The 27,851-nt window shown below is 37.3% G+C and overlaps 1 protein-coding gene across 2 annotated transcripts in view; it reads right to left on the bottom strand.

Annotated features, from left to right (window-relative positions):
* Positions 1-27,851, bottom strand: part of PDK3 (pyruvate dehydrogenase kinase 3) — a 62,014-nt gene that overhangs the window by 13,542 nt on the left and 20,621 nt on the right. The window contains exons 2-7 of one of the 2 annotated variants that reach the window (XM_059834774.1): positions 23,547-23,688; positions 13,725-13,796; positions 5,747-5,931; positions 3,548-3,637; positions 2,282-2,365; positions 58-128 (exon numbers count right to left, since the gene is read on the bottom strand). In XM_059834774.1, coding sequence (XP_059690757.1) covers positions 58-128; positions 2,282-2,365; positions 3,548-3,637; positions 5,747-5,931; positions 13,725-13,796; positions 23,547-23,688 — 644 coding nt within the window. Of the gene's footprint in view, positions 1-57; positions 135-2,281; positions 2,366-3,547; positions 3,638-5,746; positions 5,932-13,724; positions 13,797-23,546; positions 23,689-27,851 lie in introns of both variants that reach the window. The other variant, XM_059834717.1, reaches the window with a different exon arrangement.

Genomic DNA, 27,851 nt, shown 5'->3' with positions numbered 1-27,851 from the left:
TTTCAACAGTAATGTAAGTTCACAAAAACCTTCCAAATACTAACAAGTGCAACCTACCTTGAATAATTCAAACAACATATGAAACAAATGAGAAGGAACATAGACTACTTGAATAGGCTTGTTTGGAGCTTTAGCTACAAAAAAAAAAAAGACAAATTATTTTTTTTCAATACAGTATTTTGTAACATTTCTATTTGCAGGAATAACATGAAACTGTAGGCAAAGACAAGTATGTAAGCATGTTCTAATTTTCCAAGTGCAAGATTAACTCCATGAAGTAAAACCATAAATTTCAGTTACTGCTATCACCTGAAATAACATATTCTAATGATGATTTTCAGAGACATCTGTGCCAGCAGACTTTGTGTAAATATGAAACTTCACTAAGCAGTGGTTGGTTTCATACCGACAATGTATGTTAACTTAGAGAACTTTCCCACTTAAGTGGGAAAGTTTCTTTTTCTTAACACACACAATATTTAAGCATAATATTTGCTGCACAAAAAGATTCTTAAACTAAAAAAATTAAATGTTTAAATATTCTTTAAAAAACTACGTATTTCCCCTTAATTAAAACATATAAAATGTAAAGTATTCATAAAAATATTCAAAATATATTTCAAACAGTATCACAGTTTTCTTATTCCAAATCGTAAGAGAATTGTTTATCCACTGTTGTCCTGTTGTCAGTGTTTCAGCAGAGGTGTATGGCTTGGCACCACTCTGAATGCTAGAGTGCTAATTGATTTGGCAGGAAATACAGCTGCATTTAATACATTCCAGGACAGCTTTGGTGCTGAAGATGCAGTCATCCCTGAACATTCAAATATCTACTGGCATTAAATTATACAGTCACAGCTTGTCAGACTCAGCAGCAGTTCAGATTGAAGAAAAGTCTCTAAATGTCTGCTTCATAAACTGCAGGAAGATGCAAACATGCACACAGAATGTGACTGGAGTCAACTTCATCCTTTTTGGCACTGAGGGCTGATAATAATGCCAGTTATTACTTTAAGAGACACAGTAGTGAAAAATCCTAGGAAAAGGAGAAGACCAAAACAATGCTCTGCATAATTAGTCACAAGGCAACTTGCTGTTTTAATATGTTAATTTTGCCAGAGTCCATACTCCAATTCTCTTACGCATCACCAAAACCAAGGCAGACTCATTTGAGGCATAGAGTACATGTAGAAAACATGTTACTGTTCTTCTGAGGTAATTTGCAAAGTTACTTTCCTCGTGCTGATAATAAGCTAGTCTAAAAGGAAACAAGCAATGCTTTCCTCACTTCTTTTTTTATGAGATCCAGCAACTTGTTTTCTCGACTGTTGGATCTCTTTACTTAGGCCTTCAAATGAATTTTGCATTGATTCCTCTACTACAGCACTCAGTACTTCTAGCTCTAAAAATCACTCAGTTGCGGGGGGTGGGGAAGGTTGGGTCCTTTCTTTTTGGGAGAGAAGGCTGGCAGTAATGCATCAGTGTTGATAATATCACTTTGTGTAGAGAAGTACTTCTACAATATTAAATAGTACTTTGAGCAACATTTGTTCCCATATATCACTCTCTCCATTTTGAGTGTTACCTATTTCTGAGACTTTTGCAATTCTTCTGCTGAAGTTTGGAAACATCTTAGTCTTATATTTAGACAGCTGTCCAAAATTTATAAGAGGATGACTCAAGACAATTTATTTTTTTAACTTAAAAAAATAATCTATCTTTTGTCAATAGAAATTATGAACAAAAATCAGTCAATACACTGACAAGGACCGTCTCAACAGTTTCACAGCATCCAATTTTCATCTTTGCCATCAACTTGAAACAGATTTTCATGTGAGAAGTTTATGATAGGACTTAAAGCATAGACTATGTAAAAAAATCTCTAATTTTGCCATCTTACACAGAAGAGCTCACCACTGGTGCAGAGACTGACAGTGGAATTTATAAGCATACTTCAAAATGAAACAAATTTCAGCTCTATTAAAAGATTAGTTAGAAGGCAGGTATGTTTCCTTCTCAGTTATGAGGATTCTTGACCACTTTATTTTCCTTAAAGTGACAACGAATTCAGCAGATAGCACTCTGCATTCAGCATCAAGAAGTACACGTCATGGTGATAAACTATAATTCAGGTGCTCATGTAGACACACTAGGGGAAGAAAAGTAATTCCGCATACAGAACTGCAGAGGTCAAATTATAACTTACAATTAATTAACAAAACTAGAAATCACAGATATTAGAAATGCTTTTTCTTATATACATCACTTAAAATAATTTCACAATTACCATTGAATTCTTCAACTTCCAGATCAGGTGCCACCAGATAGTACTGTTCACATAACATCTTAGCTGTTTCATAAGCATCTAAAAACCAACAGAACAGAACACTGATTTACCAAAATCATCTAGAGACAAATAGCAAAGTTCGTCCTGTGTATGAAAGACTAGAAGCAGAACACTCATTTTAGTAACTAGTTTACAACTGGTATCCATTCTAATCCCTTTTTCTCTGTATGCTTATAGCCCATGGGTCAAGAAAGAGCAAATTATATTTAAAGCTCTACAAACAAAAGCAGATTACTAGAGACAAGCTATTTTTTGTCTTTGTTCAGGGCTTGAAAACCAGAAGGGTATAATCTTAGGCTGACCATAATATCTACTTATTTGTCATGTCCCTATCACAATTTAATGCTTGTTCTTTCCATCTCAAATAAAAAAGGATGACATTGCAACCAGTGAAGGGGAGAAACACATTCCTCCCCTCTTGCAGCTGCGCAAACAGCAGTGAAGGGTAGAGGGTGGAATTCAATCTTACAGCAAGACCTGTATTTGTAAATAGATACACCCAGAATGTGAACCTTCAATAAACAAGTTCTTGAAGGTTCTTGAAGCAGACAGCGTTGTCTCATACCTACTCACGAACATTCTGAAAACAGATGAACATTTACAACATTAAGCAAACAGGATTTATTAAGTAAAAAGGATTTCTAATGCAACTATGCCAGATCGTTCAGGTACAACCATCACATACATGTCTTCTGTGTAAGAGACAATAGGCTGTGGTATGATCAGATGCACATAGTAATGGAGAGTTTAATTGGAATATCTGCACACCTGAAGACATTTTACTGAAAGGTCTAACTAAACAAATTGGACAATTTCACTTACTCTCAGTTTTCTTTAGTACCAGCATCAGATAAAAAAGCAGTACATGAGAACCTGCTTCTAAGTTTTTTAGGGAAGAAAACATCTAAAGTTTAAGAAAAGACTTAGATGTTTAATCTGACAGTTAAAAGGACAGATTAAAGTTATTAAAACATTCAGTTGTTTTCTTAGTTCTGTTAACATACCAGAAGTTCCTCCATTCTCAATAATGAAGACATTAGAAAGTCTCAAAAAGCCCACAGCTTTATTGTGAGCAACGGCACAACTTCCATTTCTTCTTATTTATTTTATTAAATGCATTTAAATCACCTTCAGTCTCTATATTTATGCATATTCTAAGTTGTGGGGTTTTAATCAACAAGAAAATTAACTTCATCTTACCTTTAACCACCTCTGCCACATTACAATTAGGATCAATACTTCCAATATGTTTGGGATGAGCAGGATTAATATCTCCGCCAAAAAGAAGTGCTAAAAGGAAAAAGAAATGGCAGAAAATTGTCTATTACACTTTAGACAGCCCTGAAAGTTTAAATCTGATGGTATCTAAAACTTACTGGATAGTGCATAATTTTGTAAAAAGATACTCTAGCAAATTGCCAGAACCCCTGTTTAGGAAAACTACTTGCCTCCCTCCTCCTCTTTTTTTTTTTTTTTTTCATTTTTTATAGCTAGGACTGGTTAAAACAGAAATAGTGGTGTGGGAGGGTTAAGGTGAAAACCTACATTTCAAAGTGGACTGTCAAAACTTAGATAAAACTAAAATGTAAAATGCTTCATTCATACCACTATGTTAGAACAGAAGCACTCACAACAATGAAAATGTTATAGCAAAAAGGACTGAGGAACCATAAGACAGCATTAAAAGCCTTTTACTCACCTAAGCTGCAATTTCACAGCTGGCACAGAGGTCTCACCCACTCAACTTTTTCCCAGACTCTCAGTGGTATGTTCCCCACTCCCTCCTTTGCACAAGGGTCTGGCAATCACCAGATCCTTCACTGAGCATTTAGCTCTCAAGAAGTAGAAAGGTTTTACACTTTTTTGCAGAAGTGATTTTCTGCTATTTTAGCAAGTTAGTCAGCTCTGATATGAAACAGATGCAGTATGAGGTGAGCAAAAGACAAGATCTGAAAGCTTTTCCTATTCCAGTCATGGTGAGCTAATACACTGGCACACTGCACCTTGCAGAACTGCACTGTAAGAAACAGTCTGTCAATAACGTATGAAACAAAAATGCAAACTACATAAAAACCTGTTTCTGCATTCTGCTTTCCAACTGTCTTTTTTATCAGTGCTTCAAGATTAATATTTGCCATCGTGGATGGATCACTAACATTGCTTAGCATAGAGAAATTGTACAAGGTTAACTAAACTTTAAGCATCTATAAGCAGTTTTAAGTTTCAACCAGTTAAATAAGAGTGTCCATAGGAAAAGCCATTTCAGTTCAATGAAATAAGTTTAATATTTTAGAACTAGTCACTCAGCCCCAGAATTCTATTAGGACAATGTTTTTACTTATTGCTAGAACTCTTCTGTGAGAGCCTTTTAACTTAACTTGGTTTTATGTCTGTCATTTGTCTGCCCAGGTACAAGTAATGAATAAGCTGCATATTTATATCATTTTGTATGCTTTGACACATTAAAGTTATTTGTACACACACAGCAAGGCATTTGTTAGTTACACAAAAGGTTACTGGAAAGACACACAACTTGTAGTAAAATACCTTACACTACAGTACTCTAGGGTCTGCATTATCTGTAGCGTACTACAATTTCTGAGAGCTCATAAAAGAAGAATACTGGGCAGAGAATGAAGCTCTAGAGCTAAAAAGGCATCAGATACACTAAAAGAAATCACAAGACTGTCCTTAACTTTATAAAGATCATTTTTCTGCATGGCTGCACATACTTGCACAGCTCGTATTAACCAGTAAGTCCTTTCACTCTGTAATATGAATATAAAAAAGTAAGTTTATTAGTAACAACAAATTAAACAGAACCTAATGGCAAAGGATGACTAATTCTAGCATTTATTCGTAAATAAGGAATAGGAAGTAGAGGGAGACAAGGGATATAATTTAAAACTTAAGTTAGAAATACTCAACCTCTTTAGAAGGCAAGAAAGTCTAGAAAGTTGCTGAAAAAAACAACAATAAAAATACATATAGTGCATAACCTATTCAAAATTTATGCCATTCTTGCATTTCATTATGAAGTAACTGTCAGCTCTACAAATTATGTTGAGAGATTTGTGAGCAGAAAGATACAGCTACTCTCCTACTGTCTAAAAATACTTCATGTATTACTATGCAAGCTGTCTCTGCCAACAAGTTTAAAAAGTGACAGCCACACTGACAAAGCCTGACAATTCTAAAAGAAAGTGTACTGATGTTTTGGATTCACTTCCGATAACTGCAAAGTACCAAATTAACCAGTTGCCAGTATATCTTTTACCATAATTAGCACAGAATATTAAGAATTAGTCATGAGTATGAAAAAAATGAAACACAGCTATGGCCTCACATTTACAAGCAATAACTAATGAGTTCTCAAAGATTAAAAAAATAATTACTTACTGTGTTGGTTAATAAGCATACGGAAAGAGATGCGGTTGGTGTAGAATCTATCTAGAAAATACTGGATGTTACTGCTTACAAATGGATCAAAGCCGTATTTTTCCTTGTATTCAATCACCCCTTGCGCCATGGTTGGAACCACATCATTATGTCTATTCCTGACTTTAATTAAAACATCTAAAAAGCTAGAGGAAACAAAATTAGAAACAGATTGTTAGAAGTATAATTAAACTCAATCTCTCACTTCTGTTTTCAACTCCCCACAGCACAACCATTTTATCTGTTCACTATCCCTCCCGGTCAACAAAAAATTATCAGAGGGAGAAGATAAAAATAGCAGTACCTAAACAAACCTATTTAAGGAGAAATATTTGGTCAACCTCTCACTCACGTGATCTGTGAAATATTTAGGGCCTCAAATTAAGTTATTCCTCCCCAAAACATTCCTTTAGATTAAGTCTCTCTTTGCCATTAACAGAGAGGAAAATATTTTCTTTTATTGCAATCATATGCACCATGGTAACTCTCATTCTCTGCAACCAACAGCAGCTGGGAGATGGGAAAGGAAACTCAGGAAAAACAACCTGACTGCCCTTCATAATTTCCTGAAAAGTTTTATACTTTCTTCCCAATACCTCAACCTGTGCAGTGTAACTTTTGAATGCACTTCCTTTACCTGGCATCTATTCCAGTAAGTCTGAATATCAGGATAGGTAATTATCAGTGTGACTTCTGTACAGTTTCCTTTTACACCGCTGGATGGCAGAGCACATACAATGGTGCTCTGACAGGCTCTTCTCTGTGGTAGCTTGGGAAGTTTTAGGATATCACTTCCATTGCTTTTAACAAGCACCTGTTAACAAGTGTGCACTTACTTTGAAACAGCTTGCAGCATTTTTGTTTCTCCTGCCAAGGCAGCTCAACACCTATGATCTTCAAAGTGCTCATCGTTCCCCACCCCACCCCCCCGTAAACTGATGCAAACTTGAAATATTAATAATTAATAGCATTCTAAAGCCTATACACGGAAAATCAGTACTACTTCAACTCTGCTACATTCTCTAATATTAAATGAATATTAACACCACAATGATTTCGTGACCTTGTTTAAAAAAGCACACACAGGGAAATACAGCTTTCAAAAGAAAGCACAGCTGAGAGAATCATTCAGCTATGCCTATTCAGCAATTGTACAGATCCTTTTTAAAAAAAATCAACAGCAAAACATTCTCAGTAGATTTATAATGAACACTGAAAAGAAATGTATTAAATATTTTTATCAAAAGTAGAATATACAACAACTAAGGAAGGAATCATAGAATAGTTTGGGTTGGAAGGGACCTTTAAAGGTCGTCTAGTCCAACCCCCTGCAACGAGCAGGGGAAAGGACATTAAGACTACCAAAAGTAAAAAAGACTACCAATTAGTCACCACATTTAAAGTAGATGCTTCCTTCCTTTTCATAACCACTTAGCCAAGACAATCATTTGATAGTACACCATACCATTCTTAACAAGTGATACACTTTTAAAATTATTTCTCCCACTCTACACTGCCAGCTCCAAAGGAATGCAGGGTTCATTTTTAATAGTTTTTTCATCATCTTCAGCCTAACCACCAGTTTTTGCCTCTGCGTTAACAAACAGTTCAGCAGACTTTCAACACTATTTTGTTGCATAGAAAAGAGGAAGTTTTAACTGCCTAATTCCCCAATCTAAATACTATCACAGTACAGAATGACTGCTCTCTTACTTACCCATCTTGCTGACTGGACAGATTAAAATATTTTATATGCTTAAAAGGTTTGTAGACTTTTTAATGTTTATTAAGTCTTGACTCTGTGTGATCCGTAACCACTGAGATCTGATGTTAGTTTGAGACAAGACTAGTGCCTGGCTGTACTCACACTGCTTCTCTGTTTCAGAACAACAAGACACTAGCTAAACACAGTGTTGAGAAGCAATGCTTACAATCACATCTGAAAGACAACTGACAACACTCTCTACTAATTGCTATTCGCTGACAGCTTTGCTATTTGTTTTTAAACACCTCCACTATCCACAATATATACAACATGATGCCTACGTGCTCCACAGAGGGCAAACTGTTTGTTCACATCCCACTACCAAAGTGCTTAAATGCACAGAGCATTTAAGGGCAAACAAAGGGCTAGGAGGTTTATCTGCTACAGACCAGCAAATCATAGCGTGCAAACACACACAATAAAGGAATTCTTCATTATTGCAGCGATATGACAAACCTCCCGTTCCATCTTCAAAGATAACTGAGTTCACTTGAGTGCTTCCATCAGGCAGATGCTTTTAAAGGACCAAACACATGAAGCATATAGGCACGTTTCAAAGCAGCAGGGCAGAAATAAAAACACATTTCCTTAATCGTACCACTCATTCCTTACCACCCTCCCACTCCACACACCCCTGAAAGACACAAAGCTTTTACTGTATGCAAAACTGTGGGAGACCGTATCAAGGAATTTTTTAAAAGCTCATGGGATTAGCTGGGGGGGAATACTCCAGAATAGCTCTGAAAATTTTACTTAGCAATGACTGTTTTTTCAAAATTCAGTGTATCGTATTTTCAAAACCACAATGAATAAATAATGCAGTTGGTTTGACAGATGAGAAATTATTAATATGAAGCTATTTGAGTCAAGTGAGCTTCAGTGGCATCTGTATTAACAAAATAATATTTTAGGTGTTACCATTGCTGTTAAAAAAATTAAGCCTATAGACTTCTGCAAAGACAATTAATGAATGTCACAACACAAGTTATTACTTAACTCCCTAATGACTACATATATTATTCTGTTTTGATCTACCATCACACTGCAAGAAAAGAAGTAATAAGAAAGTCAATATAAAGACAAAGGGAATTTTTGCTATGTCTCTTTTACGGATAGTATTATCTGAAAGATTAAAGATAAGAAAGTGATGAGTAGACAGGAAAAAAAGGCCTTTTATATGGAATAGACATGCAATGGGGTTTTTTTTATTAGCTGCTTTTTTTAAAGAAGTGCTGCTAGCTTGTAGCTGAGAATCACCAGAAAGACAGGTACAAGTTCACTCTGAAAGATTTTTCTACTAGAAAGTGTAGCTACTTTTGAAGTGCAAAACTAACTGAAGTAGCATTTCACAACACTTGAAAGTAACAAAATGGCACTTTCTTAATCAAATCTACTCCAATATTTATTTTAAATTGCTAACAGAATCCCTATCTTAATCTTAGTGCTGCAGAAAAGAAAGTTACTTCTTGTTTACTAAGTTTCTTATGTGTGTTATCTCTAGACATACTCTCAGCCTACAACTTCAGTTGTTCTCAGTTCCAGGACACTCCCCCACACACCCTCTGACAAAGAGTGCCACAAAAGAAAAATCAGCAAAGAAACTCATGGCTATACGGGGTGGAGTAAGCATTCTTTGAAAGTACCTGTAAACAGCATGTTTTACAAACCCTTCAATTTTTGAAAAACAACTTCTGCTTCTGTGTGTTTATCCAGATGCATATTGACACCACGGGAAATTTCCAACACTTCTGCCAGCTTACACCCTCCACCAAGCCTGGACACCTTATCTTAACACTCCTGCAATCACACTGTTTGACTGAACTGTGGAAAGACTTCCACCTGACCACTCTGCAGCTTAAGATATTTGTGTTACCAAAAAATGCAAAAGTAACCTGACCTTTTGGCGTATGCCCATACTACTGACAGTGAGAGTTATGTGGCGACCTTGTAAGTCTGCATAAGGTCTGCCAACCAGCAGAATGTAATAAAGAAACTAAAGCACCTCTGAACCTTTTCATCACAGAAATGCTGAGACAAAATATCCCTTTAAAGGATTTTGTCCAACATTTATAAAAAGGTAACACTCATGAACATACATGTGTCCTCAAATTCACATGCTAAGAGCAGAGAGGTAAGTTGGGCCACTCTGAAAAACATCAGCTTTAGTTCAGTCTCTGAACTTACTCCTAAACATTCACCCTTTCTATTGTGTTAGCACTGCCGTCTGTCTTTGTAGGCACACGGTGTAAGAGTTTAGGGACCATAGGGCTGAAAGTGGGCTATTTTTCCACTAGATCAATTTCCCAATTCATGTCACTGCATGGCTTCATAGACAGTACATGGATAACATCTATAATCCCGTAACACTGACACAGAAGATGGGTTTCCTCAGAAAGAGTGCCCAAATATTGAGAATACCAGAGCAGGCTCCCCAGGCAAGCAGAGATACAACACAAATAGGCAGGCGACAGTTTTATGTTCAACTGATCCAGTCATTCCACCATTTTAGAAAGCATTAATTGAAGAACTACTGCCAACATTGATACAGCATATGTGGGTACTGAACCTCTTTAAAAGATAGTTTCAGCTCCCCTTCTCTCCTGTGCTACTGTTACCTTGATTAGCCATAGCAGAAACTGAAGTTTGTCTCAGCTGCCAGAAAGACCAAGGCACTCGTTTCAATTTCCAAAAATCAACTGCTCTGTAAGTCTTCATGTTTTTTGAGTGCTTGAGGTGGATACCATATTCAGCTCCAAACAAAAGTTTCTGGGGTGGTACTGGGGCAGAAGTACTTCCATCCAGGCAAGTCTCACATTTTGTGAGACATTTTTTAAGCTAAAGGAAGAAGAGATGGGGGCCATCATGAAATGTGTAAGTCGTCTGATACCACACAGGGCATTAACAAGGATGGGCACTATGATGACCAAAGGATGCAAGACTGGGTCTTCTGTAATATGAAGTATGTAATATGTAATATTAATATGTAATATGCATGTTTCTAAAGCGTGCTCAATGCAGGAACAAGACAGCTGAGAGGAACCAAGAGATGAAGCATGCTCCAGCCCCTCTTCATATGCTACTATATGCCAAGTACTCAAAGAGATACACTGCAGATACTGCTAGGACAAGAAAGGCTCCGGTTCCAAGGACCAGGTATACCTTACAGAGTGAACTTCCACATGTCCTTCTCTAAGCAAACCAATCTGGTTAAAGAAAAGTACTACTCCTATTCATGCATCCCTAAAGACACTGCCCACAAAGTCCCAGATAACGGTTCGAATTCTGTATTAAATGATACGTGCAATTACAAAAAAATTGAAAAGTTTTATGTAAACACAAACGAAATTAGATATGTGTTTTTTTCCACTGAAAAGTAGTTCATTAAGTACTAGAGTTCCCGATATTTCTCCTCTGACCATAAGGCATAAAAGTAGGATAGGGCTAGACAGCAGCAACATGGAATACTGGTATAGGAGTTGAGAAATGTCTTATATTTATCTGTGGGTTATTACAAGATAAATATGGATGTAGTTAAGAGTATTTTTGGAAGACGTAGTTTGCAAAGAATATTAAAATAATAGCTAATTACAGCTCAATATCCAGTTAAATGGCATAGCCTTCAGAAAGTTCAGAATAGATGACATGCAAAGAACAGGAAAGTAAATCTGACTTCCTAATCTTAGGTAGCCTATCCAATACTGTCAAGAAGAATGAATTTGCTCTTTAATCAGGTAACGCGTCCTTCATCTCTTTTCACAGGCCAAACTCAGTATAAAATACAACTCTTACTGCCAAAGTCCCTAGCTCGACTTCACCTCAGTAGGTAGCAAAGATTTCCCAACATCCTTATTATAGGTACTTAATTACATATAACACAACAATTGCAAGATTTCAAAAGATTTTAACAAACAGTTATACTGAACAAGTAAATATTTGGTTCATCATCAAATATTTGGTATATCATACTAATATAGCGCATCTCAAACAATATTTTCAATTGCCATGACACAATATCAAGAATGCATGTTATCCATATGGCAGAATCAGATAATTGATTTGATAACTATGAACAGGCTCTAAGAACAGATCTCCAAGAAAATTGTTCATCAACCTTTTTTTGAAAAAAAAAAAATATATATTGTGATCTACCTTGAACGTCTGAAGTCCATAAAAAGCTGAAATTCAGCTACCTAAATACAGAACATCTAAGATGGTACCAGAAGCTCCATAACCACCTTGCCTCCACGTGCACATCCAGAACATTATAGGCTTAATAGGACCTGTGTTACACTTGCCAGGCTCGCTTAGATGTCTAAGACAGCTTATGCCATCTCAAAAGGCAACAGACACCTAAGTTTTGGTAACTTAATCCCACTCAGAATGTTCTTGTAAGTCAAGCAGTAGGAAAACTTACTGCTAAATTAGTCACAAACAGAAATTCTTGTTCCATCAGCAAACAGGCTGTAAATACAGAATCACAAAAAGTATCAGCTAGGGGTAATCAAAAAGTTCATTTAATTTATCCACTACAGCATAAGCGTGCCTAGAACATCACTGAAAGCTATCTAACCTATTCTTAAAAGCTTATAAATGGGATGCTCTACAGCCTTTTGAAATGGTCTTTTTCAGTCTGTTCTCACTAATACTAGAATTTGTACTTTTTGCCCTGTATACAATCTCAACTTTAATAAAAATCAGCCATTTTTTAATTCTCTACCTCTTCACTTCGAGCAACCAGTCATCCTTTATTACAGTGACTTTTTTTTTGGCACACTCAGACTTCCAATGTCTTGCACTTCAATCTCTTTTTTGCCAGTCTAAACAAATACCGTCAACATTATTTAGAGGTGGAACCATCCAAGTCTCTTAATTCTTGTTCCTTTCACATCAATACTGTCCACATGTGTTTTCATTTCTTAAGAGGTAGTACCCAGAACTGAAGACGCTGTTCCAGCTTAGGACTTGCATTCAGAAAATAGTTACTTTCCTTCTGTTCAACAGCACTACAATTCACTGAGGCAGTCTATAATCCTTACAGCTCCTTCCACAGTTCTGCCACACAGGGAATTTGGTACTCGTGCACTTGAGTTTCTCCTGCATGTATTGCTTGATACTTAAAAAATAAAATGTAAATATCTCAGACACCCACAACCAAAAGAGCATAACATCTAAAACGAATTACCTAATAAAACCCTTACTTAACCTAACATAACATACCAGTTAATGTATATGAAACTAACTGAAGACAAAACACCATTTTTGCACAGCACAGGCCACATCTTGCACAAACAGAGCATTTGTTGGACTGCAAGAGGTTTTATGGAACACTTCCTATAAAGCACTGCTTCATCAGGCAAGATTTCCAGACCTTAAAAAGAAATTCAAGTTTAAAAGAAAAGCTACCTTAAGAAAACTAATCAATGGAACAAAAAACCTGCAAGAAGTAATCTCCTGAAACAAAGCTGACTGCTATACAGTATGGGGTAACCATAAACCTTAGTGTTGGGGGGGGTGTTGTTCTGGTTTTTTGTTTTTAAGTCTCTGATGCATATGTTACACCTGTTGTTCTCACTTACATGTGGGGGTTTTTTTCCCCCTGTATAAATGCATACAAATTTCAAGGAAACATTCCAATGAGAATTTTCATATGATTTTGTAGATAAAGACAATTGGCTAAGCTTTCCTTTTGTCTCAAAACGTAAGTAATATTATTCAATGAGGTAGGTGAACACCAATAATTGAAGACCATTAAAAAAAGCTTTTAGACAAAAGCAATCACTGACACCTTGAACATTTTCAAACAGAAAAAATTTAAAGTATGAATGTGTTGGTATACATTATATACAGCAGAGTACTAAGCTCAATGTATACTAAAACAACACTTTAGTCATAAGTATTTGATACGCAAGTATATTCTCACATGCATGTTGTCTTCTCAAATGCTTGGAGGAAGCATTTCATGCCATGTCTTAAACTATCAGACTGTATAAATGCAAAATGTATTGTTCAAAAGCACTTGGATTCCTATATTCTGCTCCAGATTGCAGTTTTGACCTTTGCTGCGCAAATTCTACCTTACAAATAAGATCGCTGTTATCCTATAGTACAAAAATACCTGGCTTTTTGAGAGAGATTATTATAAAATGAGCTGTCACAGGAAAACAAATTACTCACTCATCCAGAACATGAGGATCCTCAGGACTTTTATTTTCATATTCTAAAAGCTCCAGGAAACTCTGCATGTACCTGAAATAAGCAAAATGATAAAGGAGGAGTTAAAATACTTAAACCTAAATTACTTTTAATTTTTTTTTTAATTTTAAGACCACAACCTCATGCACAGTACACAGTTCTCTGCAAAGGCTAAAATGAAGTGGGATGCTGCAACAGAGGAAAAGAAAGCAACTATAATATATTATATTGAGTTAAAAAGTATTATTTATGACCTACAGTCCATGATTCAGGAAAACTGCTATATAAAACAAGCTGAAGTTAGCAGGAGCAAACCCTCTCTTCAGGTCGGCTTGTAATTTCAAATAACTTAGTTTGTCCCTGGATCTTGATTTCCTGGTCATCCACTTCGTATAGATGTTAGTTTGCTCCCATGGTCCTCAGAGAGCAATCCAACCTTCCTTCCAAAATAAAGCTCCAGGGAACACTCCCCAAAAGCCATGCTAACAAGACTGCACCAAGCTGGTCCTACCACAGTACTCCAGAAGAGTACACCCCTTCACACACTCCCACATCTCCTCACATTGTACCTCAGGCCACGTGACACAACCCTCAGTTTCGTAAAAACACCACTCTTGCACAACACAGCTCTCTCTAGTTCAGACTTTCAGCACACATGAGATACTAACTGAGGCTTAGAGCCACAGTGGTACCACACAGGACCCAAAGAAGATTTAAGGCAAAGTACCACTCAGCATGAACATGGCCAGCCTGCTCTATAGGAGACTAGCTCAACACCAATGTAAATGCCACCACCTCACACCACTGGGCCTGAGGACCAGGTATCACCCCCTGAAGCAGGTGCATTTCACAGTACGATGTAGTTTTAGAGATTACAGAATTGGGACCCATTTCTTGAAGTAAATCACGCAAGGTATCAATCACACACATAAAAGTTCGGGTTTCAGCATTACCAGAAGGAGCTGTCATTCCTCTCCCTTTTGCCCTCCCTTTGCTCCTGGTTAAGCACTGCCACTTACACTATGATAACATCAATGCTAATCAGATGTGTGTGTCAACAGCTGTAACTCCCTGCAATGACAAAAGAGCAAGCCAGATAGGTTTGTTTGTTTGTTGTTTTTTAATTATTCTTGCACATGAAAACAACTCATAGAAAGGTTTAGCTGGCTAAAGCTAGCACAAGAGAGAAAAGATAACCATAAAGCCTACATAAGGAAAAAGCAAAACAAGTGACCAAGCCTTTCCCCTTTCAGCAGCAGCAACCCATTAGATCAGCTCAACAGAATGGTCTGTGCATAAGCTCAGTACCTATGAGACTGACCCCAGTCACTGGAGCTTGGACAACTTCACATAACAACAGAACTTCTTTTGGTAGCAGTTCTATGTTAAGATCAGCTTAAGCATGCTATGAAACTTCACCCTACATCTTCAAGCTACAGCAAAGCTTAAGACAGCACTGCTGTCTACACAACTCACTCCTGAACCACTCCACCCCCCATTTCAGCTGCAGCCATCACAGGTCACTGCGACATTTCTCCAGGGAGACTGACATTTTCAACATGGTCAGCACAGTAACACTAGCTCCTGTCCCTCTGTGTGTTTTTGCCCTCCTGCAATTATCACAAATGACTACAGAAATCCCCCAAACGTTTGTCAGTTACAAGCTTGGGAAGTAGCTGATGTCTCTAGTAGTGCTTATTTTAAAACATGTTCTTTTACACTGCTAGGCAATAGTACCAGTTTAGAACAACCATCACACCAAACTCGGAGGAATTCAAGAAATTGCTTAGGGTCATTGCAGGGAACAGGCAGCAACTTAAGGAGCCACAGCCCACTATCCACTGAAGATGAGTTCCTGAAAAGTGCAACATTTAGCAGTCAGAAAGATACTGAAGCAGTTCTAACTATGCAGGGACAGTATACATGATGTGGAGGACAGAGAGGCAAGGGAAGAATCATCAGGACCATCAGCTGGTGGAGGGACTAAGTTTCTGAAAGAGTGAATGAGAACTTATCTCCTTTGAGAATGTGCCCTTACATGCACTCCCCTTTTATTAATTCTCACTGGAAAAAGCTGCTTTACCCTCTGAAGTCAGCTGCTTTACCTGCAAGACTTAACACGTAACAAATTATGATCACCCTTGCTCCTTTGTTTCAAAGAGGTACATGTTGTTCAACATCATCTGCCTCATGAATCAAGGTCAATCAAGTTAATCATGGGTACAAGATAGGAAAAAAGGTACCATTATAAGAGCAAAACATAGTAATAAGCAATCAGCAAAGGAACTCCAAAATGAAAGATGGGAAAGTGGTGGATAAGGCACTGAGGCAATTCAGGGCATCATCAGTTTGGCTCTATGGAGGCAGTAAGATGAGCTTTTGACTTCTCGCCAAACCTGGCAATGTCATGCAGAAGCAATACTTAAGCCCAATTTTGCTCTGCCTCTAGTGAATACATGACACTCCACATCCAGTCTTTGCTACCTCCTTCACCATTTCCTTAATGGGTGATGACAACATATCTAAGTCATCCAATCCACAGTTGTCTCAAAGATGAAACTGACTTTCTGGACTTTTTCTGTGAATAGAGAAAAGGGTATCATTCCTGTGGCATCCTTTTCTTGCAAATACATTTAGGAATGAAAAAAGGCATGTAACTTGACTTAAGACCATCAGCTTTGTCAGACTGGACTAGTTCCCTCATGCTGTGGGTTGTAATATAACAAGAAAGCTAATATCGTCCTTTGTAATTAAATAAATATTTGCTGTCTTAAATTTGTTTGTGTGGTAAAAGGAAATCAGGCAAAATATTTATTTGATTCTACAGAGAAAAGCAATCTACCCAAAAAATACCTCCATGATTTCTGGGACAGAGTCTTATTCTACTCCTCAAATACAGGCTGATCTCTTGCCACTCAATGACTGTGTCTACATTAGCATTTTTATTTCCAAATCTAAACCTGCAATATGGTTTTGAAACTAATCCCCCAATAACCCTCACCTAATCCACGCTGCTTATATTTGTGAAGTGGTTTTGGCACTTCTCAGAAGATAGTTTCTTCTCAGGAGAAACTAAACTGGAAGCTGCTGCAGATGTGCATCAAATGTGTGAAACCCAAGGCAGCCATCATGACCTGAACCGATGAGAGGGCCAAACCGCTATGATTTCTCCAGCACAGGCACAATACACGCCAGGAGTTGGACTATGGACTGTCGCAAGTACCCTCCACACTGTAAAGTATTTCTCATATTACATAAAAGATCAAATGCTGTAGGTGTCAGGAGGTTTGCCAACAAACACCCCTCTACTCTTCATGCTCCCCTCACCATCCTTTCAAACCTTCCTCCTGGTCTGAAATCCCTTCCTACTTAAATTTCTGTTGCCATCTTCCCTGTTTTGTGGGGGCCTTTATTTTTTTTTCCTTGCCCTCTCTTTGTTTTTCCCCACACCCCCAGGCTACTCTTTTACACACATTTTCATAAAAGCAACAATAGCCCCTTCTGCCTCCCAGAACAACCCAGGACTGCAAGCCAGCTTTCCAAGGAAATTCACAATCACAGAACCGTTAGGTTGGAAGACATATCTTGAAATCATCTAGTCCAACCTCCCTGCTCAAGCAGGGTCAGCTAGAACAGGCTGTCCAGGACTGTGTCCAGTTGGGTTTTGAATACCTCCACAGATGGAGACTCCATAGTCTCTCTGGGCAACCTTCTTGTGGTGTTTGATCACCCTCAATGTAAAAAAGTTTTTTCTTAGGTTCAGATGGAATTTCATGTGCTTTAATTCATATTCATTGCCTCTTGTGCTGTCACTGAGCACTACTGACAAAAGTCTGGCTCCCTCACCTTCACTCTCTCCCATTAGGTATTTATACACACTGTTAATATCTGCCTCCCAGCCCACCGAAGCCTTCTCTTCTTCAGGTTGAACAGTCCAGACAGCTTGGAGATATTCAGCTCTCTCAGCTTCTTCCCATATGAAAGATGCTTCAATAAATCTGTGTCACGAAAGATGCGACAGCTCCTCTCATGGCAAAGTTAAAGGAGGTTATTAGGAAGCTGCTCACCTCCATCTGTCATCATATAATATTATGAAAGTCCTGTTTCTGAAGGTCCAGAACAACCACCACACTTAAACAGCACAGCAGGTGCTTTTTACCACAGACCTCCTATGAGCAATCTTGAACATCAGCAATACTGTGCTGATGCTGAGGATAAAACAGCAATGCGTATTTCTGGTACTGAAGGTAGCTGATACCTGATTTTTGTGCTGTGTGGATTTGATTGGTTGCCTACCATTATTGGTATGCTGTATTGAGATTCATACTCTGTTAGCTTATTGGGACATTGGTCCTAAGACTGCAGCTCCTGGAATAATTAAACATCACTACTCCTGTGTTGAAGGATCAGCACTTTTACTAGAGTATCAGGCAGGGCAAGCCAAGTGTTTCTCTCACCTAATGCAGCAAGTAATTGTGCAGAAAACTGTCTCAGTCAGAAAAAGACTAAAGCAGATCTTAACCAGAAAAAAGCAGCCAAACAAGGTCACCAGTCTTCAGTGCAACGAGCAGGCGGAACAGCTTCTGAGGTCATTATGCTGCAGGCTCAACATAGCACCAATGAGGAACTGAGAGTTTCTGAAACAAAGGAATTACAAACTAAATGATCTAAAGAAATTTATAAATGTGCTAAAGAAATTTCTCTTTAATCTCTGTGGTGATGGAGAAACTACAGAAACAGGCAATGGTTTTCCTTTAGATAGAGTCATCAACAATATTTAGATGTCTCTTTCTGATTCTAAAGTAAATTGATTACTTTAGAAGTCAAGTTCATTAGCAAAAGCACTGTATCCAGCAAGTTAGAGGGACCAGCTCAAAGAAAAGGTTATTAACTTCAAATCTAAGTTACTCAAATGTCTTCCATCACTTTTACTACTTCTTCCAATCCCTTGACTAAATGAAGCTAGAAAAAAGTAACCTTACATCAAACAAATCTAACCCACTGTCCAATATCTACCACTATGTGTCACCCAACCTGGGATGTTGTAATATCCTGTATATTATTCCATGTCTCCAAATAAAAATTCAGAGCTGCAAATGCTGTACGTCGTTTTTTTTTTTATCCAGTTGTGATTTCCAGCTTTTACATAAAATTCATCATCTCCCCCCCGCCCCCTCCCAAACAGCTCAAAATTAAAGAAATTAAGTAAAAACTTGTTTAAAAGGAAATTTATAACTCTGGTTAGCTGTAATAAATAAATCACAACATTGTCTTAATCACCACCATCATTACAATATGCCTAACAGGGAGCACTCAGCAAGGCAGTTCACTCCTGTAATAGCTAGTCTGTACACAAAAGGTCATTCCCCTTCCATACAATTCATCTATTTCCTTGAATTTTCTTTTAATTTGAACTGTGGGTGAAGGTACGGATAAATGAAGGTGGTAACCACAAGATTTATCAAGCACTGAAAAGCAAGACCTTGTGATATTTTAAACACACTTCACACACAATTACCAGCCAGCAAGAATAAAGCAGAAAAGCACCAAAGTAATAGATGACTTGCTATGTTATTAGTAAATTAATACAACCATACAGGACACAAATCTACAAACAAAAACCACCACAGCACAGACAAAAAAAAAGAATGTCAATTGTATTTTGTTATCTTCAATGAGTCACCAGAAGCAGAAATCAAAGCCTATGCCCTTCAAATCTGTTGTCTTTCCAGTGTTTAATTTTTTTATCACAATACACTACAACTCATTGGGCAAGCTCTTTGGTTTCAAGCACTCTTTAGCCTTGTTCTTTTGTTAATTATTGCCAGGTAGATTGAATTCTTGTTAGTCTGCCAAATGTAATAATTCTAGAATGGCACATTTCATACATGAAATCACTGTAAATGCCCATAATATCAACCCCAGATTTTATTTGCCTTTTTTTTTAAGCTCATGCAAGATACTTTTGCTTCTTCCCCATGTGTATTTCACTAAGATTTTCCTTTAGAATCTCTCTAACACCAAAGCACTGAAAAGATAAAACATATCTCCATGGTAACACAATCTTGTTAGCGTAGTCTGAATGTAAAAAACAGAAGAAAAGCAATTATTAATCCCCAAACTGTATGATTTCTCTAACAGGTCTTTTCCAGGAGACAAATGGAAATTTATAGCCTTTTTGAGGGAAAAGTACTAAAAAGTAGAGAAATTTGGTCAGAGTTAAATAAATGTGAATTTTAGATATGACTGAGTAGCTTATTGTGCAAACCTCACACTCACTTTAGATATTTTACAAGCTCTGACCTTACCCATTATAAGGTTTTATTGTAACTATTTTCCCTCCTCACATCAGTGATTGTATCCTTTATTATGCAATTCTGCCACATGTTCAATATCCTACCTGCAGTGCGCTTTAGCTAGGGACTGCCCTCTCAAAGCTGGCCTAAGAGAGGCCCACTTCTTTGGAACTAGGAAGTTCCCCATTAATTTTGAAAAAGTGAAAATAAATTGCTGATCCCTAGCACGCTGGTTGTTGATCCGTCTGTTATTTGGAATCACCGCTGTTCACAGCCAGAACATATTAACTGTGTTATTATTTTGATTCACTTTATTCCTTCCCTTTCTATGCCATGCAAAACATACACACAAACTAATTTATAAACTCGAACTGGGACAGAGGTAATGTTTTACCTTTGCACAGACTGAAATGCAAAACTGGTTGGGGTTTTTTTGTTCATAGTTCACTCTTGGGTAATGCCAGCTTTATTCAGAAAAGCGTAGCTGAGTAGCACAAAGGAAGGACCGCTGTCTTGCCTGACCTCATTGCTGCACACATCAGGCTAAGGAACCCAGAAAGGAAGGATAAAAAAATGCACCTTTCCTGAGAGCAATCACGCAATCAGTTGTAAAATCTGTTAGGCAGAGCAGTGCAGTCAAGGAGCATGGTACAGGAAACAAAATGCCTACAGCATGACCATGAAGACGGATTAGAAAACTGAGAGGAGAACAGGGCTTGCCTGCATCAGGGAGCATATTCTCAGAAGTCAGAAGACAAGGTTGCTTCCCAAGGGACCTATAAGGGACTAGGAAATTCACGCAATCCAGAATGTCACTGCCTGGCTGGACAGAGGACTGACAGGAAAGGATCCATGCTGTACAGCAGGCAGGGTTAATTTGTTTTCTTACTCCACCAAACCTAAGTTCCATCTATTTACAGAGCCGCCTTACTCTAATTTAAAAGTTGAATAAAACGTACTTTAAAGATTAGGAGCTTTTTGTACTTTTTGGCATGCTGACATTAAGGAATAGACTGGGAACTCAAATTTAAGAGCTCCAGCTAATTTGGAGTCTCACCAAAAGCACATAAAAACATAGGTTTCTAGTGCAAAGTGGTAGCGTAAATACATCATAAATATGTTGGTGACTACATAAATTACTGAAAATTATAAAATAAACAGATTAAGGTGAATAATGCATTAAATTATGTCTTTGTTCACTTGTCGCGAATGTACATCAGATTTTTTGTTTGCATATTAATAAATTGTCAAGCTTCCTCAACCTATGGCATAGTAAAAATAAAGGATCACGAAATCTGATCTGAAAAAAATTATTTCTTGAATTATCAAACAAGTGCATCAAGAAGAGGTTTCTTCACTTTACAAGTTCACGAAACAGCTGAACAGCTATATTTATTTATTCTACTGTATAAAATTCAGGAATCTCTCTCTAGATATATCTAAACTTTAGGTTAAGAAATTATAAATACGTATCAAAACCTGCTATCAGCATAGCTGCATAATACTCAAGGTCATTCACACTGAAGTTAATAAAACTGGTTTGTTTTGGTCTTTTTAGAAGCTAACAGATACAGTAAATTTTGCCCAAGGTTCATCACCAGTATATCACTAGGACTTATAATCTACAGGTAAATGTTTAAGAAAGGTTTAAAAACCTCTAAACAGAAAAATAAGAAATAAGCTCTTTAAAGCCCACATCTATAATCAGGAAAACAACATGCTACAGTTACTTATGTTACTTCTGACACAAGATCACAAAAATATTCTTACATAATCTCAGTGAAGATACTCCTTTCCACAAAAACTGTTAGTTAACTGAGGATCAAAATTAGAAGAACACTATGACAAACATTTTGATTTCAAACTTTCATCTCCGGGTTGGATGTCCACTTGACTTCTTCACCACGTTAAAGTCTGATATTTTGGCCCATTTAACAGAAAACTATCAGTCTACAGCTGTGGTACTGCAAATCACATTATCATATAAAATACACAATTTGGACACGTATCTTACAGTCGTTATATATTCTAATACACTCGAGACTGATTTTTTTTTTAATTTTTACTTTTTAAAATCAGTAGTATCTATTGTGGCCATAAAAGTCATCCCATGAATCCTCAGACCTCCAAGCAAAAATTCTGTAAGGGGGCATCCACTCTAAACACCCATTCAGTTCCTTTGACAGAAGTGATCCATATGTTGCTTGAGTCTGTATTAGCAGGGCAGAAGCATATGCCACAGAACATATGTTTGGACTAGAACAATTATGCTGTAGAGTCACTACAGAAAAATTATTTCCTTTTTTCACCGATCTGTTCACATTTCACTAAAGACAGCTTCACCAGTCATCTAGATTAGAAAAGCTGAAAGGCCCTGCATATTATCCACTCTTTCCTATTTGGCATAACAGCTTCTGGTAACATCAGAGAGGTGACACAAGCCTTCAAACCTTGCAAGCTGCCACTTAACCACAAAGTGATTGTTATTGTGCGGCTCCACAGCGTTTACATTCATTTGAGGCACTTAATCACTATGTTTGAAGTGGTCATCAAGACAGCTAGTATTACCTTTCAAAGACAAACATATTTAAACTGAAGTACACAATATCACATATCCTAATTTATATTTTCTAAGTCTGAAGCTTGATAAATATGAGACCAAACCCAGCAGTCAATGCACAGTCAACGTGGAATTTCTTGGCTCAAGGGCTATGACTGAACTTAACAGAAGCCTACACCATCAGCTGCTGTTACAGTTAGATAAGCTGTTATTCACAAACGGAAGTTTATTGTATACTGCAAAGGTATTTTTACATAAATTCTTTAGATCAAGTATTTGCAGGTAGAGAGACAATAAATACCCCATGAACAACAATTTTTCAGAGCTTAATACATACAAGACAGTAGTCTCCAAACCTCACTGAACATGCAGGTAGGCTAGAAATTAATTACTGTGGAAAAGATGACAGGACTTTGAATCACTTCAGATATACACTAGGTATTACAATGGAGAATGTTATTTACTGGATGACACCAGATTTTTGCCCCATTCCATAACTTCCACTGAATACGAGGTTATATTTTTAAAGATTTAGCAATGAGAAGAACAGATAAGGTTTAAATTTTCTTTCAGTATTTTTGACAAAAGAAGAATAAGGAAAAAGAACAGCTATTTCAAGAAGTCATGGGTGCAATACAGTAAGGAATATTTTAAAAGCTTGCTCTTGGAAGTTATTGACTGATTTTAATTATCTGGGAGACAACAGTATGCTTTTACTAACTTACAAGACTAACTTACAAATTCTTATATCTAAGACCCATATTAGAGTATTTACCTAGCGTTAGACTGAAGAAAATGAAACTTCATTTGACAAGAAACACACATTATAAAGAATTCAAGGCAGAAAACATACTTCAGTTCAACACAATTCAAGCTGAGTTGCAAGTAAAGCAACACATACAGTGTCAGTTTTACACTAATTTTTCAGTCCACTTTTTTTAAACTTACCAACTCTGTACTAGCCCAACTGAAGGCCTGTTAAGTAAGTTATCAGGCAACAAATTGACTTCTCTCATGGTGTTAGCTAGTCGCACTGGAAGTTCTTTCCGCAGAAACATGTATGAAGTCTTCTCACATGCATTGTCACGACCTGTTAGAAGGAAGGAAGAACACAGATGTCCATTGCAGCAGATCAAATTTTAGACTTCTCAGTGCTAGAAGATTAAAAAAAAATACCACTTGTGGAAATAAAAACAGTTTAAAAATAATTTTTTTCAATACCCACCTTCACTTCCCTCTCACTCCCAAGACACATATTATACTTTTACCTTCCTAGGGCTTAATCCTTTTTATCTGACACTACTCCTCATTTCACATCATCTCATCCTCTGTCCAGTAAATAAAAATCCTATAAATAAAAATCTCTCATCCTGTAAATAAAAATCAAATACCAAAGGCTTGATATTAGCTGGAAATAAGACCCCAAAATACTAGCTTTTATCAGTATGACTCTTCTACTACAGTGAGCTTTTAGCTTTTAAAAAGTGCGTGCCACACACATAATGGAGACTAAGGAGTGAAAACAAAGGGACAAAACAGAATGGCAACAGCTGGCTGATGTTTCATGTCACAAGCTCTTCAAACCTACTAACTACATAAACATTTCAGCAGTACCTGGGAAGGCCAGCAAAAGGTCTTTATCCCTCATAGGGCTAGCCTACAAGATGCTCACTAGCCACCTAGAAGGAAAGCGCAGTGCTAGTCACCACATTCCCATTTGTAAAAGCTGCAGCTGAAATTATCTTGACTTTCATTTTTAGAAGACATTTTTATCCAGCACAATATTTTTAAAAAAAGTCAGAAAGCAAATAAAAGGGATCCGGCAAAATAACAATACATTGCTGCAGACCTAGTTGGAACAGCAATAATTCTCTGGAGTCACCCTACACAAACCAGAAGACTGACGTGACTAATAGCATTCTTAAGGTAAACTAGTTACTGGAGATACCTATAAAAATTTAACTACCAATATTTGAAAGTATAAGATGTTAAGACTCCTGTCCAAATAGTTCAGATGGAAGATCAGACCTGACTTGACATACTTTTTTTGTCTTTTGCAGCATTTCACAAGTGGGGGAACTCCCCACCATAACTAATTTCTAAAAAGTCCCGGTAAATTAAAATATAAAAAAAATCCATGTTTTACTTGTAATGAACAGCCAGTATTCTGCTTTCATCTAGAAAGACAGCAAATGTCTTTTGTGATGATAACCAGTACAACTGCCTGAAAAATTTGTGAGTGAAGGCATAATACAAGAGCTATAAATTACGTTCAAGCAAACCATAAAGTGTTAAAAGCACTGCTAGGCACATAATCACTGAGATTTGCAATTTGAAAGACTCAAGTACAATGCCACCAGCACAATCTAGGTGATACTTTTTAAGACAGTCCCATTATAATCAGCTGAACAGCACAGTTTTCACCTTCTCTGCATAGGTAACATGCACTGATAGATTAGTTCCCTAACTGTAACACAAGGTTGGAGGAATATGCAGGAAGGATTAGTGTTTCCCTTTTTTCTTGCTCATTTATGTATCATCAATCAGTGGATCGTTAAATTCTATTAGTGTCAGCAATTCTATTATTGTTCTTCCAGTAAACATTTGGACCTATTTTACTTATTTACATTTTCACATCTTCTATTACAAATACACATATCCTATCAAAATCAGACAAAGAAAACAAGACATTACATTGTTGTTTTCTGTGAAGCACAGTAATGATTTCAGAATTCAATCCTTCAATTAAGTTAGATACCAAGTCACCTCCAATAGAGGACAGACATGTGTTTGTTCACAAGTCATTTTATACAGTAGGTCTTTAGAAAGACTGGCTGGACAGCAGGAAAGACTCTCCAACTAGCTCACCCTAAACCTTCTGGGCTGGAAAAACCCTCAGGACGAAAGATGATGACTGCTTCTTCCCAAGAGTGACTGAGAGCAAGTTTAGTTATTTTCCAGGCAATAAAAAGCAAAAGGAATGAAAGACAGCCCAGACAGAGAATGAGGAAATGGTGAACAAGAACCCACAGCCTGCGGGAGTCTGAAAGGGCATGGGGGCCCTTCATAGACACAGTCCCCAGCTTTCTGCAAGGCAGACAACAAAAGCTGCTAGAGTGGAAATCATGATTGGCAGAAGAGACCCACTTCCTCTCCTCCCATGAGCAAGGGCACATCTCTATTCAATCTGTCTCACCCCAGCAGTTCTAAACTGTCTCTTTTTAAGGAGTTGCCTTGCTCTAATGTACAGCTATGTTTTAGGTACAGAGCCCTTTGGGGTCCCCTTCTCATGCTCAGTGGAGGAAAAGGAAAGGAAGTTCTGTTTCAAGCCTGCCTAGCTTGAAGGCTTGCTTCATCAGAACTTCAGTACATCTTTTTTGTTTGGGGCATGTGGTCAGAGTATTGGCTGCTTAGCTGTATGCAATTTAGCTGAGAGCCACCGCAGTTGCTTCGGCTTCTAGTATCGGTTATCTGCTTGCCAAACAGCACGTGCATGGGAAGAGAGAACGGCTATTCACTAGAATCAGCAATAATTAGATATCCTCCAGCTTTCAAAGCAAAAAGGATAGTGTCCTAACAGTTGTTCCTTAGCTGCCGTTCCTCACAGCAATGCCTGTACAACCACGTTCATCAAAGTGAGGGACTTCCTACTAAGTGCAAAAAATAAAATCTGAGTCTTTAAGTTAGGTATTTTCTTTAATAATTTATCATACACAAGTAAGTCTAAGTTCTAAAGGTCTTTCCAGAAACAGCGTTCTAGTAAGCTGTAACGCCACTTTGGCCGGTGTAGCCTACAGTCAGGTATCTTTTTTTTTCCCCCCACAGGTTGGCTTTATTTTTGCTTTATTTCTTACATCTTTTTTCAAAATACAGAACATTCATTCTTGATTTTGTTGTCACTCCAGCTGGGTCAATACACGTGGCCAGAATCAGGCTTTTGTCTTAAACACTGTAAGCTAAAGCCAGTTTAAATCCATCAGTTTCAGTTCAAGGGAATTTGAAGTCACTCTCTCAGGGTTAAAGTGAAAGTGAAACTTGTGAATAATCTCTCCTTTATTATACTGCAGCCCCCAAGAAGTTACTCAATAATACAAATATATAAAACGATGACCTGCTTACCTTTGTATGAATTCAAATGGAAGAAAGAATACAGTAATCTTATGCCCTAGTGCAGACTACACTGCACTAGGCATCAAGGACTGTATTTAGCTTCATTTCCGAAAGCAGGGGGTGCTGTGTCAGAGAGTTGTTTAATTGGGTAGCAGCATACTTCAAGGCAGAATGTAATGACATGGAAGTATACTGCTTGCATGGCATTATAATATACTAGGAGTAGAGCTTTTGCTATGAATTACTAATAGAAGGCCCACTGCTTTTATACTTGAAGCAATGCATTGCAAATACAGCTTTATGCTATCTTGTTAAATGATATGAAATTAACATTTGTTTTTAACCCTGAGGAGTCATGAATTTTCACCTATAAATCACTGAATCGCTGAACTATAGGAATACTGCAGAAGAGTCTGGTCAGAAGATGCAATGTGAGGATCACTGGCATAAAGAAAAAGCTTCACACGCATATTTTATTTGTAATTTTACTGTCTTGAATAGTCCTACAGACATCAGTGCAACTACTAGTTAAATACTGTACATAAGTTTCTTCCAGAGACAGGATATAAGTAGGAAAAATATTCAAGACTTAAGAATAAACAAAAAGCTGTGGGGTCCCCCTCAGAACAGCTGTCCTGCCATCAATGGCCAGCAACGGACTCTGAGCTCCAAGGTGGGGAAGCGGGACCTCACTGTTCAACTAATGACAAACCAGAATCTACACTGCTACTGACAGAGAAGTTTCCAATAAGATTATCCATACAGCATTCCCACCTTGATATTAAACCTATGGCAAGGCCTTTGCCTGCACTTTTACAGTCTATTACTCATTATTTAATTATTAGTGATTAATGAGGCGTTTTTTGGTCTTGTCTTCTTTACTAGTGCTTTCCATCTACGTTTTTCTAAGTAAAATGAGTATGTTCAAATTAAAGCCAGTTAATCCACCACCAAATACTTTCTAAAATATTTAGATTCAACCTTCTCTGAACACTGCATGTGCTTCCATTAAAACATTACACCTTTAATAACTAAGGATTTCTGCGCAACTTTTATATTCATACTGAGTTTGAACTATTTGAATAAAGGCTAGGTTAACATTTCATCCTAAAGAGTATTTCAGTACAAATATATTAATTTTCT

The sequence above is a fragment of the Gavia stellata genome, chromosome 1 (genome assembly GCF_030936135.1).
Source record: "Gavia stellata isolate bGavSte3 chromosome 1, bGavSte3.hap2, whole genome shotgun sequence".
NCBI classification, from domain to species: Eukaryota; Metazoa; Chordata; class Aves; order Gaviiformes; family Gaviidae; genus Gavia; species Gavia stellata.
This window is presented reverse-complemented; position numbering and strand designations above follow the sequence as displayed.